At 46.4% G+C, this 14164-nt stretch overlaps 1 protein-coding gene across 1 annotated transcript; it reads left to right on the forward strand.

Moving 5' to 3' along the window:
- Positions 1-8667: 8667 nt before the first annotated feature.
- LOC109944079 (uncharacterized) lies at positions 8668-9858 on the forward strand. Its single transcript, XM_020548585.3, has 2 exons — positions 8668-9082; positions 9228-9858. The coding sequence occupies exons 1-2, from the start codon at positions 9007-9009 to the stop codon at positions 9359-9361; spliced, it is 210 nt and encodes a 69-aa protein (XP_020404174.1). The 5' UTR covers positions 8668-9006; the 3' UTR covers positions 9362-9858.
- Positions 9859-14164: the final 4306 nt, after the last annotated feature.

The following is a 14164-nucleotide window of genomic DNA, read 5'->3' on the forward strand; positions in this document are numbered from 1 at the left end:
TGGGGAATGCCGAATCTATGAATAATATGCTCAGTTATGAACTCAATTACCTCCTTGTGCGTCATGTTTTTCAGAGCAACGGCTTCAGTCCATTTGGTGAAATAGTCAGTGGCAACTAACACAAACCGATGCCCCTTTGATGATGAAGGATGAATTTCTCCAATAAAGTCTAATCCCCATCCTCTGAACGGCCAAGGCTTGATGATAGGATGCAATTCGGCTGCAGGGACCAACTGTAGGTCGCCGAATTTTTGACACACTTGGCATCCCTTGTAGTACTTGAAACAATCAGCTATCATACTAGGCCAATAAAAACCAGACCTTCGCAACAACCATTTCATCTTTGGAGCCGATTGATGAGTACCACAAATTCCTTCATGTACTTCGGCCATGGCTAATATAGCATCATCTGGGCCCAAGCACTTCAGCAGGACGTCACTGACTGTTCGGCGGTAAAGTTCATCACTCATCAAAACATACTTGAAAGCTGTTCGCCGAATGTTCTTATCTGTCCTAATATTGGGATTTCGTAAATAATTAAGTATAGGTGTCCTCCAATCACTTACATCGGCTTCATTGTCAGCCGAATCGATTAAGAGAACATTTCTAGAAACCCCGGACGGTCCGGCGTCGTCACGCGGACGGTCCGCGACCTGGGAATTTGGCTCTGCACTGGTTATCAGAATTTCAGTTTTGTGAAATTTCCCTCTCTTTATCCGATAACCTGATGCATCTTGTGCCAAATCATTAGCTCTATGATTCTCAACTCTAGAGATATGTCGAATACTGAATTCGTCAAAAGAATGGATTATGCTCCAACATTTCTCAAGGTAACTATTTAGAGTACTATCAAAACATTGATATTCTTCTAACACTTGTTGGACAACCAGCTGAGAATCACCAAATACCTTCACATGTTTTACTCCCATACCATTTAAAAGTTCTAAGCCGAATAGGAGGACCTCATATTCGGCTTGATTATTAGTGCAATAAGTTTTCAATCGGCTAGAGAAGTCAAAGGAGACATTACTTGGTGAAACAAGCACAATGCCAATTCCTTGCCCTTCATTGCAAACCGATCCATCAAAATATAAAGTCCAAGGAGTAATAATGAGGTATGACATGTCTAGTTCATGAATATCATTAACCCGATGTTCTACAATAAAATCCGCTACGACTTGGCCTTTCATAGATTTCAATGGTTCATAGGCCAAGTCATATTCTATGAGTGCATAAGCCCACTTACCAATTCTACCACTCATAATTGGGTGATGCAACATGTATTTGATTACATCGGCTTGACCAGAAACAGTGCAATGACTAGACAGTAAATAACATCTACATTTGGTGCATGCATAAAACAAGCATAAGCATAACTTTTCAATAAAAGTGTACCTTGTTTCAGCATCCACCAACCTTCGGCTTAGATATGTCACCACATGCTCCTTCCCCTCAGTTTCTTGTGTCAGAACAGCCCCAATAACCTTGTCTTCAGCTGCAATGTATAATCTGAATGGCGCTCCTACTTGTGGTGCTTTTAACACGGGAGCCGAAGACAAGTATTTTTAATGAGATCAAATGCTTCCTGCTGCTCTGCCCCCAAGTGAATTCAGCATCATTCTTAAGCCGAAGGATAGGGGTGAAGGCATCAATCTTCCCGGCTAGGTTAGAAATAAACCTTCGTAAATAATTCACCTTGCCGAGAAACCTCTGCACTTCGACCTTACAAGTCGGAGGCCCCACATTCCGAATAGACTTGATTCGGTCAGGATCTATTTCTATACCATGTTCATGGATGACAAATCCTAAAAACTTACCAGCCGACACTCCAAAAGCACACTTACGTGGGTTCATTTTCAAACCATACCGACGCATTTTATCAAAGGCTTTGCGCAAATCAGCTATATGAGAACTAAACTCAGCCGATTTGACTACAATATCATCAATGTAGACTTCCACAGTGTTTCCTAACAACTCATGGAAGATCAGATTCATAGCCCTCTGATAAGTAGCACCAGCATTTTTAAGACCGAATGTCATGACAACCCACTCAAATAAACCAATGAAGCCTGGACATATAAAGGCCGTTTTAGACGCATCTTCTTCGGCCATGAAAATCTGATTATATCCGGCATTACCATCAAGGAAGCTAATAATTCTATTTCCTGATGCATTATTGATTAATGTGTCGGCTATGGGCATGGGATATTCATCTTTAGGAGTTGCTTTATTTAAATTACGAAAATCAATGCATACTCTAAGCTTACCTGACTCCTTCTTCTCTACCGGCACAATATTGGAGACCCACTCTGCGTATCTGCAAGGTCTAATAAAATTACCTTCTAGCAGCCGGTGGATTTCGTCCTTGATTCGTGGGAGAAGATCTGGACGAAATGTTCTAGCTTTCTGCTTGAAAGGTCTGAAACCAGACTTAATAGGCAGCCGATGTTCGACAATCTCTCGGCTTAGTCCAGGCATTTCAGTGTAATTCCAAGCAAAACAATCTGAATATTCCTTCAATAGACCGATCATCTCATTTCTAGAATTGGTCTCCAGGGTCTTGTTTACAAAAGTCGGCCTTGGAGTTTTACCATTTCCTATGTCAATCTCCTCCAAAGGATCAGCCGATGTAAACCCCTATCCTAGTTTATCAAGGTCTCTGAATTCCTCTATCATGTCCCCCACAGAGGAATCAGATGATCTTTGTGTGATGGCGGACTTTCCGGTCTCGGGGACCGGATCATCCGTAATACCATCTTTTCGCTGTGGTAGATGTTCGGTCTTAAAGTCCGAACTGTTCTGTGAAAGACCAGACCATCCGGCTTTGAGAGCCGAATTATCCGTGATCAAAGACTCATGAACTTTGTGTGTATTCATCATTTAAACTCTATTTAGGATTTAGCCAATTCTCCATCGGCTCTAGCATTACAGGAATGAAACCTTTCTTATCTATACTTATGAACTGATAATCAGAAAAATCTACTCCTGTGAGACATGTAGCAGTCTCATAAGTCCAGAGTACAGGGGCATCGGCCACAACGATGCAGGCCGATACATCAGCATGTACTTGTTCTACCTCATCGCCTACCCATTGTATTAGCATCTGATGTAATGTAGAAGGTATACATTGATTGGCATGAATCCAATCTCTGCCTAGAATTAAACTGTAATTCCCTTCTACATCAGCGACGAAGAATGCAGCAGCAAGGGTCTTAGTCCCGATGGTTAATTCAACGGACGTGACTCCCCTGGCTTTAATCGAACTATCCCCAACACCGCTGAGGGTCATGTTGGTTTTGACAAGTTCGTCATCTTGTTTACCTAATTTTCTGTATAATGAATAAGGCATTAGATTTACAGCCGCCTCTCCATCCACCAACATCTTAGCAATCGATATTCCATCAATGTGACCGCGCACGAAGAGCGGCTTTAAATGATTTACCGATTCCTTTGGTTTAGTAAAGGCGGCTTCTTTAGGACCAAAATCAAACTGGGCAGCAACAGGTTCGTCGTCGCCGATGATAGTACAATCGGAAGAAAATGTAATAATATTTACATCCATACCTGTGCGTTCTGGAGAAGCTTCGTAGTCGACTAGGTCTTCTCCTAGCAGGTCGTCCTCTTCCATTGATGTTGTCGTGTCGTTGGAGGCTTCCTGATGAACGGCGGACGGTCCGCACGCAGGGGCCGGACGGTCCGCGCCTGGTGCAGGTTGTTCAGAGCCTTCCTGGTGAACGGCGGACGGTCCGTGTGCGGGGGCCGGACGGTCCGCACCTGGTGCAGGTTGACTTTCTATTTCTGTGGCTGTTTGTTTTTTCTCAGCGGCCTTCGGTTTCCATTTCTTTTGCGGTGGCGGGTATAGTGGATGTGTGTCATTAAATGTCTTTTCCGCCTCCTTCTCCTGGCTCTCCTTTGCTCTTAGGCGCTGTAATTTTCTCTTTTGGGATCGTGTCAATCCCGCTGGGCACCATCGAGGCATGGAGTATTTTGGATCGACTGTTTTGATGGTAGCCGTATCCTTTTCGGTTGTGTTGGCCGATTCGCCAAAAATCATCGACCCTTTATTGTCTCCCTGTATGACAACATCTGCAGTGCCTATTTTGATGATGTCCTTTTTTGTTGTTCTTTGAGTTGCTACAGGCATATGCCCCCCTGCCGGATTGGTCGGCCTAGGAGGCCGAGTAGTCCGGCAACCTTGTGGGGCCTGTGCCTGGTGACCGGATTCAGCAGTGCTCAATCGGTCTTGCACTGGCGGTGCCAACCTATCAAAAACGGATGTTTGGGGTGCCCCCCAAGCGGGGTACTGTGGCATCCCAAATGGATATGGTGGCATGCCCCACATTTGATTTGGGACATATGGTGGAGGTAAGTATGTGTATGGATATGGCATAGATGGATAAGGAGGTGGAGGGGTCCATGTCGGCATGTTAGGTCTCAATTGTACAATAGGACCTTTCATTTCTTCCGATTGGTGAGGTGGTCCAATCGGCCTGACCTGACGTTGCTCATGAATGGGTGAGCGGGGTCGCTTCGGTGGCCGGTCACTGGGGCCGGCCTTCTTTTTCACATATTTAGACAACAATTGATCGAAAGTCGGGCCAGGCTTGATCAGCCGACCAGCTGCTTTAAATGTATTTGTTTTCCACGTACCTATCTCTGGTCGTCGTGGTTTGAAGGTACGTGGTCGCTGCGGGTCCTGAGCATGGCCGGACCGTCCGCCGGAGCTCTCTGGACCGTCCGGTGGGGTCCCGGACCGTCCGCGCCTACGTGCCGGACCGTCCGGGATACGCAGCACGGGTTCCTGTATCTGTCTCCCTGTCTGCGCTTGCCCCCCAGTACTGGAGGTTGTGATGGTCACCTTTAGTGTCTCCCCTCCATCGGGAGTCTTCTCGGCTACCACTTTCCTGCAAGAAACTTTATGATCCTCATCGGCCCTTTTAGAATTGCCGATGATTGCCTCTTGGCCTTTGCCTTTATCGGCCGTGTTTGGCCGAACCAGGACTTTCTTGCCCTCGAAGTCGATCACATTCATTGGAAATGGCTCTGTATCCACCTGCATTTCCTGAAATTTCAATCGTCCCTCATTAATGGCCGATTGAATCTGTCGTCGGAATACATTACAATCATTAGTGGCATGAGAAAATGAGTTATGCCACTTACAGTATGCACGACGTTTTAGCTCGTCGGCGGATGGAACAGTGTGATTTATTTTAATATTGCCATTTTTGAGTAATTCGTCAAATATTTTATCGCACTTACCAACATTAAACGTAAACTTAACCTCCTCTTGCCGTTTCTTTTGAACCGGCTGTAAGGAAGCACAAGCCGAAGATTTGGCCCTGCTTTGGCCAAACCATTTCGGCAGCGTACACTTCTGCTGATTCGTCATCTGAGCTACTTTAGTCGCATTCTACTATGTGTACGTTGTGACGCATTGTTTTAGCAGTTTCTTTGCTTCGGCTTTCGCAAGCCAAAGCTCTCTGGTGTAACTGTGCTAGTGTAAAAAATTGGATGCCTTCTAATCTTTCTTTTAAATAATATCGCAGACCATTAAAGGCTAATCCTACTAGCTGTTTCTCTGCTAAATGAATTTGAAAGCATCGGTTTCTTGTATCTCGGAATCTCCGGATGTAATCATTAACCGATTCATCTTTTGTCTGTCGCAACGACACTAAATCTACCAAATCCAACTCATAGTCACCGGAGAAAAAATGATCATGAAATTTTTGTTCTAGATCCCCCCATGATGAAATGGAATTAGGAGGTAAAGTGGCATACCATGCAAACGCGGTTCCTGTTAACGATAATGAAAATAAACGTACGCGAAATGCCTCTGTGTCGGCCAATTCTCCCAATTGTGCTAAGAATTGGCCTATATATTCGCGTGTGTTTTTCCCTTGATCACCCGAAAATTTTGCGAATTCGGGTATTCTAGTTCCCTGTGGGTATGGGTGGTGATCAAATCGGCTGTCATAAGGCTTCCGATATGATTGCCCCCCAGGGACCATGCTTACTCCGAGCTTATCTCGGAACGCTCCGGCTATTTCTTCCCTCACTATATCAATGGCAGCCGGTGCAAGACCACCGGCTATCTGGTCAAACATAGGTGGGGTTGGTTGCATATTTGTATGTTGTCGTTCCCCCCATTGGTTTGAGCTACGTGGTGCATTTCCATTTGCCCTATATGGCTCATAGGTTTGATCGTTTCTTTCCGGCCTTTTAGGTGGGGCCGGAAAGCTTTCCTGGGCTCTGGATCCTGAATTAATGGGCTGGTGCATTGCATAATGTGATGGGAAGTGTTGCTGGGACGGGCGAGGATTCAGGTAATAATCCTCCTCAAAAGACTCATGCGCGGACTGTCCGGATATGTACCCGGACCGTCCGTGGTCATATGCGGACCGTCCGTCATTGTATGCGGACCGTCCGACTGGGTAGTTTGGGTTCTGTGTCATATGTGGTGGCTCGGGCGCATATCTAGGTAACTCATTAAAAATAGGCCCGACTGCTGTTGGCCCGGACGGTCCGCGCTCACGTGCGGACGGTCCGGGCATGTGCAGATCGGCTGGTTTGCTGCCGATTTGCGGTTGCTTAGGGTATGTGTCCATCGGCATCCCATAAAGGGGTTGTGACTGGTCGTGACAACATGTAGCCGATGTGTTACGCGTGTTATCTCCTAACTCAACCTCGTGCGAAGGAAAGTTGGCGGTACTAGATTTATCAAATGCACGTACTAGTCTCTTAAAATCGCTTTGCATACCCCCTATGATGTTCTGCATTTGTTCACGCTGATCTTCTACATAATTTCTAAGAGATTGGAGATCGTTGGTATTACTTACATTGGGGATATCTGGCGTGGGTTGGAGCGAAGCCGGATCCGTTGCCCGATGTCGGACGACCTTGTTGTTCCTGTCCACTTTGAAGTTGGCCAAGAATTTTGCTTTCGCCTCCTGGATCATCCGCTCCTTGTGCTCCTCAAACTGGAGCTGCTCGTCAGCCGGCAAGGTTTCCCAAGTCGGCTCTATGATGTTGCTTAGAGAAATATCAGAGCTATCTTTTGAACCGGCCATTGAGGGCCGATTTGATGAGCCTAGATGTTTTTCCCCAGCGGAGTCGCCAAAAAGTATGTTGACGCCTTTTCGGAGCGCCAAATACTCAAGAAGAACCGGCGGCGGTGCTCTCTGGTCAGGCGCGGACGGTCCGCGGCCTGGGGCCGGACGGTCCGCGACCTGGCGCAGGGGCTAGGTTTTCCTGCCTGACGTCCGGACGGTCCGCGCCCTGGGGCCGGACGGTCCGCGTGTGCGCAGGGGCGGCGGAAGATCGCCGGCGGCGCCTGGATCTCGCTCCCGGGAGGGACCCCGTCGGGGAGGAGAGATCCTAGGGGTTGTCTAGGCTCGGGCCGGCCGACCTAGACTCCTCTAATCGACGTAGAGTCGAGGAGAGGCGGAGAATTTGGGGATCGAGAGGCTAAACTAGAACTAGACTAGAACTACTCTTAATTGTACTGAAAATAAATGCGAATAGAAGTTGTATTGATTCGATTGATGATTACAAATCGGCCGTATACCTCTCTATTTATAGAGGAGAGGGGCTGGACCCTTTACAAACTAATTTACGAGCTTTTTCCGTGATTTTAGCTAACAACCGTAACACAAAACTCGGAACCCTAATCTGTTCTGCGCACGCGCGGACCGTCCGGCCCGCAGGCGCGGACTGTCCGGACCGCGGACCGTCCGGCCTCAGGGCCGGACCGTCCGCAGGCTCAATTATGGTTCAAACACCTACCAATGTGTTTGGCCATTAGTATCAGATAAGCTTGTGGAGCACGGATGAGGTGAGGAGATCGTCTGGGGATGAAGCAAAGAATATCCCACGCGAGGTGAGGCGAGGCGAGCAGGGGTAGGTAGGGCGCGGCCAGAGATTGACTCTCGGCATTCCATCTCCTCCATATTGCAGACCGTCGGCTGGCCCTCAGGGAATGAAGGAAAGCGAGGAGGCAACGACCGCCGGTTATCTTCGCTGTCGCCATCGCCTCATCGATCAGATACTGAAAATTAACCATCGCTGTTGCAGTGCCTACTAGTCCTAGTCCCCACGCACGCAAGCCGGCAAGCACCATTTCGTACGTCTCCTCTCTTTTGCTTCTTTCTTGTGGTGTGTGACAAAAGACTGAGAAAGCTCATCTCTGACGGGTGAAATAAGACAGCTGAGCTAGTACCCTGATTCCTGAAGAGGAAATAGGCAGCAGCTGGATACTGTAGAAGCAGGCGGCCATGGGTCTGTCGGCGGATGAACAACGTGCCTTTTTGTTGATGGCGGTGAGACGCTGACGCGGTAGACCAGGGGGGCACCCGCACGCCGCACCATGGAGATTTAGCGGGTGTTTGGTTTTTAGGGACTAATGTTTAGTCCTTTCAATTTATTCCTTTTTAGTCTATAAATTGCTAAATATAGAAACTAAAATAAAGTTTTATTTTCTATATTTAGTAATTTTGGAACTAAAATGGAATAAATTATAGGGACTAAACATTAGTTCCTAGAAACCAAACACCCCATTAACTATGACAAAGAATGAAAGAAAATGTTGTGTATTGTCTCGACTTGAAAACGAAAGGCTCCCGCGCGTACGTCCGCTTGTTTTCATTCCTAGTAGTAGTGGCAGTGGGTGGTGGAGCCGTCGTGATATGGACGGACAGCGACGCGGCAACGGGAGTTTTAAAAGCGCCCTCCCCCGCTCCCCGCGTGACTACTCTCCTATTGAGCAAGGAGTATATAGCGCAAGTTAATTAAAGCTGAGTAGGAGGAAGGAATTCAGAGTGACCTGTTCCACCAGGCGTCCAAGCAACCCGGCCGGCTGGGTGGCTCGTCGTCGTAGAACTCCTTGGTGGCCGGGCGCGCGGCGAACGATCGCCTATTTCAGCTGCTGAGCGGGCGGCTGATCGGCGGCGTTCCACGGCTTGGGTTACCTACCACTACCAACGACGGAACGGAACCGGCCGGGCCGGCGGCATGGCGGCGTGGATGCGGTCGCTCTTGTCGCCGCTCAGGAAGCTCTGGATCCGAATGCATTCGGCGCAGAACAAGAGTACGTAACGTCGGTCCCACACGTCGTCCGTCCTCTTTCTCGCGGCGCGTGCATGCATGCTTCGATCGCTTACTGCATGAAACCCATCCATCATCCATGTATCCTAGCTGACATGTTCGTTCTCTGTCTGTGTGGTGACGAGCAGAGGGGCGGGGCATCTACATCCTGTACGAGGACGTCAAGTCGTGCCCCTGCGAGGACGTGCACATCCTCTGGTCCATCCTCGTCGACTCGTCCCACTCCCACCCGCCGCCGCTGTCTCTGCGCCTCAAGCACTGACTGACTCGTCCCTCCCTCCCTGCCTCCGACGAACGAGACCGTCGGTGTACATGAAGATGACGACGAGTGGCGGCAGCTCACCTTCTTCTTCAGCCGCCGCGATACCATATCGCTTCCACGCGCGGGAAGAAGTTCCTTTTGTTTGATGAGTAGGAGATTGATGAGCTCCTTCGTTCACCCTGCCCCGCGCGTCCTCCGGTAGATGCAGCCATGCAGGTGCATAGCAGAGCAGAGCAGAGCAGGCTTCCCTCACCGACACCGCCAAGGGATTTTTTTTTTCTTCTTTCCTTTGCTTTTGTTTTTGGAAAAGGAACGGCGCGGTTGGTGATCCGGGACATGCCGCGTGTGCCTCTAGCTACCATGTAAATACAGAAAGGTGAAGAGGGGGCAAAAAAAACAGAGAGGTGTGTGTATATACGGAGAGTACTCCACTACTAATACTGTAGTACAGCGACGTGTGATGCAAGCTTTTTAAAAGGATCCGTCGTCACAAGCGTGCTTCGCGTGCACAGCTGCCTCACACACAGCCATGGATGGCGGTTGACCCTGTGGGCGCACGTGTGGGCCGGGATCGCTGGTGGTTGTCACAAGCGCGCGTGACGACGGCCGACGGCCGGTGGCGGGCGGCTTTCGATCGCCTGCGCCGCGCCATCGCATCGCATCTCGCTTCTTGTTCACGTCGTTTGCTAGGTTAGTTGCCGTCGCCTGACCCTGACGGGCGCGTCGTGCCCGCCGCGTGGAGCCCAGCCGATCCGGCCGACATGGGACAGGGGAATCCTCGCCTCGTTTCATGCCTGCCAAGTGCCAACATATATCCGGTGGATATGATCAGTTGGTGCACATGGTAAAGGCTTCTGTAAAATTTGGCGCTCGTGTTTTGTCTTGTAAATACGACGGACGACACGCACCAGCTATACGTCGAGCGGTGCTGCTGTTGATTTTTTTTATATATATTTGTCGGTGCATGTACGAAAACGTTAGTGTCAGTGTCCTTTACCTCGCCTGTAATCCTAATTCTGTCACGTAGAGTATTGTATTTAGAGGACGTTGGTAGAGATGGAAAGATATAGAGAAAATAATCTTTTAGAGAATGTTATAAAGGACAAGAAACATTTCTTAAGAGCTAGTTTGGTAATCCCATTTTTTTCAAAGGATTTTCATTCTCACAAGGGAAAAATAGTTTATTTCCCTTTTGTAAAATGGTAATCACTCGGAAAAATAGAGTTCTCAAACTAGCCCTAAGGTTATATCCGATAAATCCCCTATCTCATTCTCTATTTCAAATTCCACTTTGCAAAATAGTGTCATCTACAGGCCGCGTTTCCCATTTTACAATACCGACGGGAGACAGTCTAGGGGTTGAAAATTAGGGTACGTTGTGAAAGCAGCCTTACGTTCAAGCGCAAGTCATTGCAAAACGAAGCTCCATTGGCAGATTGACAGCCCACGATGCTTTGGCGACGAATTCTTTATGTTGATCCTTGTTTGTGGTTTGTTCCTTCCTCTTCTCTTAGTTGTCTTGCTTGGGCATTGATTCTAAATCCATTGTGTTGTTCCCAAAGTAATTATGCAATCGTAAGAGCAACACTAGCAAGAAGAAATACTCCCCCGCACTCTGATTAATATAATTTTCGTTCCAACGGCTAACCGGGGTTGAAGTTTGTGTTTTAAGTTATAAATTTCAGGTTTCATCTATTCACCCCTCTAGACGACTTTTAATTGTCCTTCCCAAGTCAAGGGTGAGCAAGGGTGATGGTGTTGTACCACACAGTGCTAGGTGGATGAACCCGATGGTGAGCGATAAGGTGGCCTCGATGAGCCCTTCCATATGTATAGAGTATTTGCAAAATTCTATCTTCATAGATGGTCTGATAGCACATATAAGTTAGTACAAGACACATATTTGAACAATGAGCCAATTCAAGAGCCCAAGTCTCCATCAGATGGTTCGGTAACATCATATGGCAAATGGTATAAGACCTAACTCCGGTAGCATCCTATGCCAAATGGTACAAGACCTTTATGCATAGAGTTATATCTATGCAAGATAACTCCAGGTAGTCCAATACATGTTCATGAACGGTCCAATGTCACTCTAACAACACACATACCTTAGTGCTTGAGCGACGCTCTATACCTTAGGGTTTTTGAAGATGAACAGTAGGGGAGAACATATACTATGTTAAGATATATTACCAAAGCAAAGACTTCGTAAAGAATACATAGAGGGAGAGCTCTATACCTTAGATACCCCTTTGACTTAGTTAAAGATCATTCCTACGGTGAAGTACAACACATCAATTTTATCTTATCGTATATTCTATTCTATCTTTATTTTCAAGTTTTTCGGTTTCTTACATCATCGTTCGCTATATACCATAGATAATCCTTTGACTTAGTTAAAGATCATTCCTACGGTGAAGTACAACACATCAATTTTATCTTATCATATATTTTATTCTATCTTTATTTTCAAGTTTTCCAGTTTTTACATCATTGTTCGCTATATACTTGCTCTTGCTATACCTATCTCTATCTCTAATCTCTATCTTCTTAATTGAAAGACTTAAAATGATATTAGGTTAGACAAGAATATTGAGCTCTAGTGCATGAACCATTTTAATTGTGCAATGACCATGAAAGTTTGAGTTTTGAAAGCAATTATTAAATTACTCACTCCCGTCCTACAATACAAGGTGTAACCACTTTTATTTTAGTCACATAATATAAGGTGTACTCTCTTTAGACATGCATACATCGATGTAAAGGCATGTACAACCTAAGTACCATGTATATAACAAAAAACTCGTTCATACAGCTTAATGTATCAAAGTCATGTATCTTATTCATTAGAACTAAAGACACGACTCGTTTATACGGGTTGTATGAGTAGAACTATATCTTAGACTTAGAGAACCATGCTAGAGACGTTCTTTTACCAAGATACGTCTATTGTGTTTTTGTACCCCTTAGATTTCTCTTAAGATACGTGTCATTTACGTGGGATATATATGTCATATATGTCATAATAGTAGAGAGAATTAAATTCATTTTCTGGTCTTTGATCTAGAGATGATTATGTTTCACAATATTTTCAATAGCTTGTATCATACTTATTAATGAGATACTATCTCCGTTCTCAAATATTTGTTGTTCGCTAGTTTATTTTTGAACTAGAACGCGACAAATAAAAAAGAAAGGAGGAAGGACCATATATAATTTTTTTAGCGTAGCAATGTATTTAATAAAAGAGAGAAAAGCCTAAAGGAGTAATGTTCAATGAGGCGAAGGACATCATTCACGTCGACCATGTTGAATAATTAGACAATTTCCAGATTAAATTCCGAATATAAATCATGACCAAATCAGAAGAACTGAAGTAAAAAGTCAAATCAGATGATGTGTACTGATCAGACATACTGATAGATGGCGCGGGAGAGAATCAGCAGAGTCGACGATGTCGAAGCAGCGGGGTTAATAATCAGCGGGGTCACGACGTCAGAAGATCACGAGCAGTCACGTGAGGACGCTTCCCAAAAACCTTATTCACCCTCTCCCGGTGCAGGATCTCGAAGGCGAAGGGTTCCGAAGACCTGCTCTTCGGATCGCAGATGCACGTCTGCGGTCGGGATGAAGAGAACTGAAGGCGGCTCAGCTGTGAACAGAGGCGAAAGCGAAAACTGGGATGATCTGGATGCTAGCTGCCAGACGCCTTTTATGGGACCGAGTCCGCGAACAGATAGCTATCTTCGATCCGATCCGCCCGCGAAAATCTCGCGTTCAGTTTAGATTTTATAGCGATCGGTTAGGATTCTGAACTTAACAGCCAAGCAACCAAGAAATTAAAACGGCAAAAGGAAGTCGCGCCCCCGCAAGGCGACGGGCCGAATTTCGGTGGACCATTCACGCGCATGTCGTGCGCCCGCGCCCGCGCCCTTCGCCCTGCCCAGGCCAGGCCAGGCCAGGCGAGCGAGCGCGCGCGCGTGTGGTTCTCCACACTCTCCTCTCATCCATGACTTGGTGAGTGAGTGTGGCCTCCATATTTAAATTAGTTCCACTCCACTTGGACTAGCAATATGGTACTATTGGTTCCACCATTCCCTAGTCATACACATATATGGGCTTTTGAGATTTTTCTGGGACTTAATTGAATTTCTCAATTGGGCCTAGTTCATAAATCCTAACAATCCCCCACCAGATCTCAAATGCCCATCTACAGTTTTCGCCACTGTTCACTACTGTTTAATATACTAGTGTTTCAGCAGAGACTGTTAAGTTGAACTTTCGCCTAGAACTCCAAGCTACACCAACCCACAACTTGGACAATGGACTATGCCTTGAATTGCAAGTTTTGTGTGAATGGATTTCACTTAAAGCCATGACCAGTACTTGGCTACCAGTAGTCCCCTTCTCGGGTGGAGCATATACGTCGTACTCCAAGGTCTCTTCATGAGTTTACTAGAGATCACCCAGATCTCATAGACTGTGACGTTAGACAACCTAACTCATATATGTGTGTTTTTTCAAGAACGTTCTGCAAGACAACATCTTTGCTAATACAAGCCAACAAAACACATTAAGGCACAAAGCTAACCTGCCTTACATCATTTGAGATTATTGCATCTTTACTTAGAGAGGGTCAAAGGTTACTCTCTTCAGTTAACCAATGGCTTGTTCTTCTCAGGACCTAATTCACGGGATCTCCGATCACATAGACTGGGTTTCCACCATGGCAACTTATACGGGTCTCATACCCATCTCTCTCGATGTGATTTCTATCACATTACGTGGTAGTCCCTTGGT

This window comes from Zea mays, chromosome 2 (genome assembly GCF_902167145.1).
Source record: "Zea mays cultivar B73 chromosome 2, Zm-B73-REFERENCE-NAM-5.0, whole genome shotgun sequence".
In the NCBI taxonomy this organism is placed as follows: domain Eukaryota; kingdom Viridiplantae; phylum Streptophyta; class Magnoliopsida; order Poales; family Poaceae; genus Zea; species Zea mays.

What these genes read in the sequence shown, in the direction of transcription:
- LOC109944079 (XM_020548585.3), top strand. Translation starts at nt 9,007, where the DNA reads ATGGCGGCGTGGATGCGGTCGCTCTTGTCGCCGCTCAGGAAGCTCTGG. An exon ending in GCATTCGGCGCAGAACAAGA is followed by an intron (nt 9,083 to 9,227) that starts GTACGTAACGTC and finishes GGTGACGAGCAG; the next exon opens with AGGGGCGGGGCATCTACATC.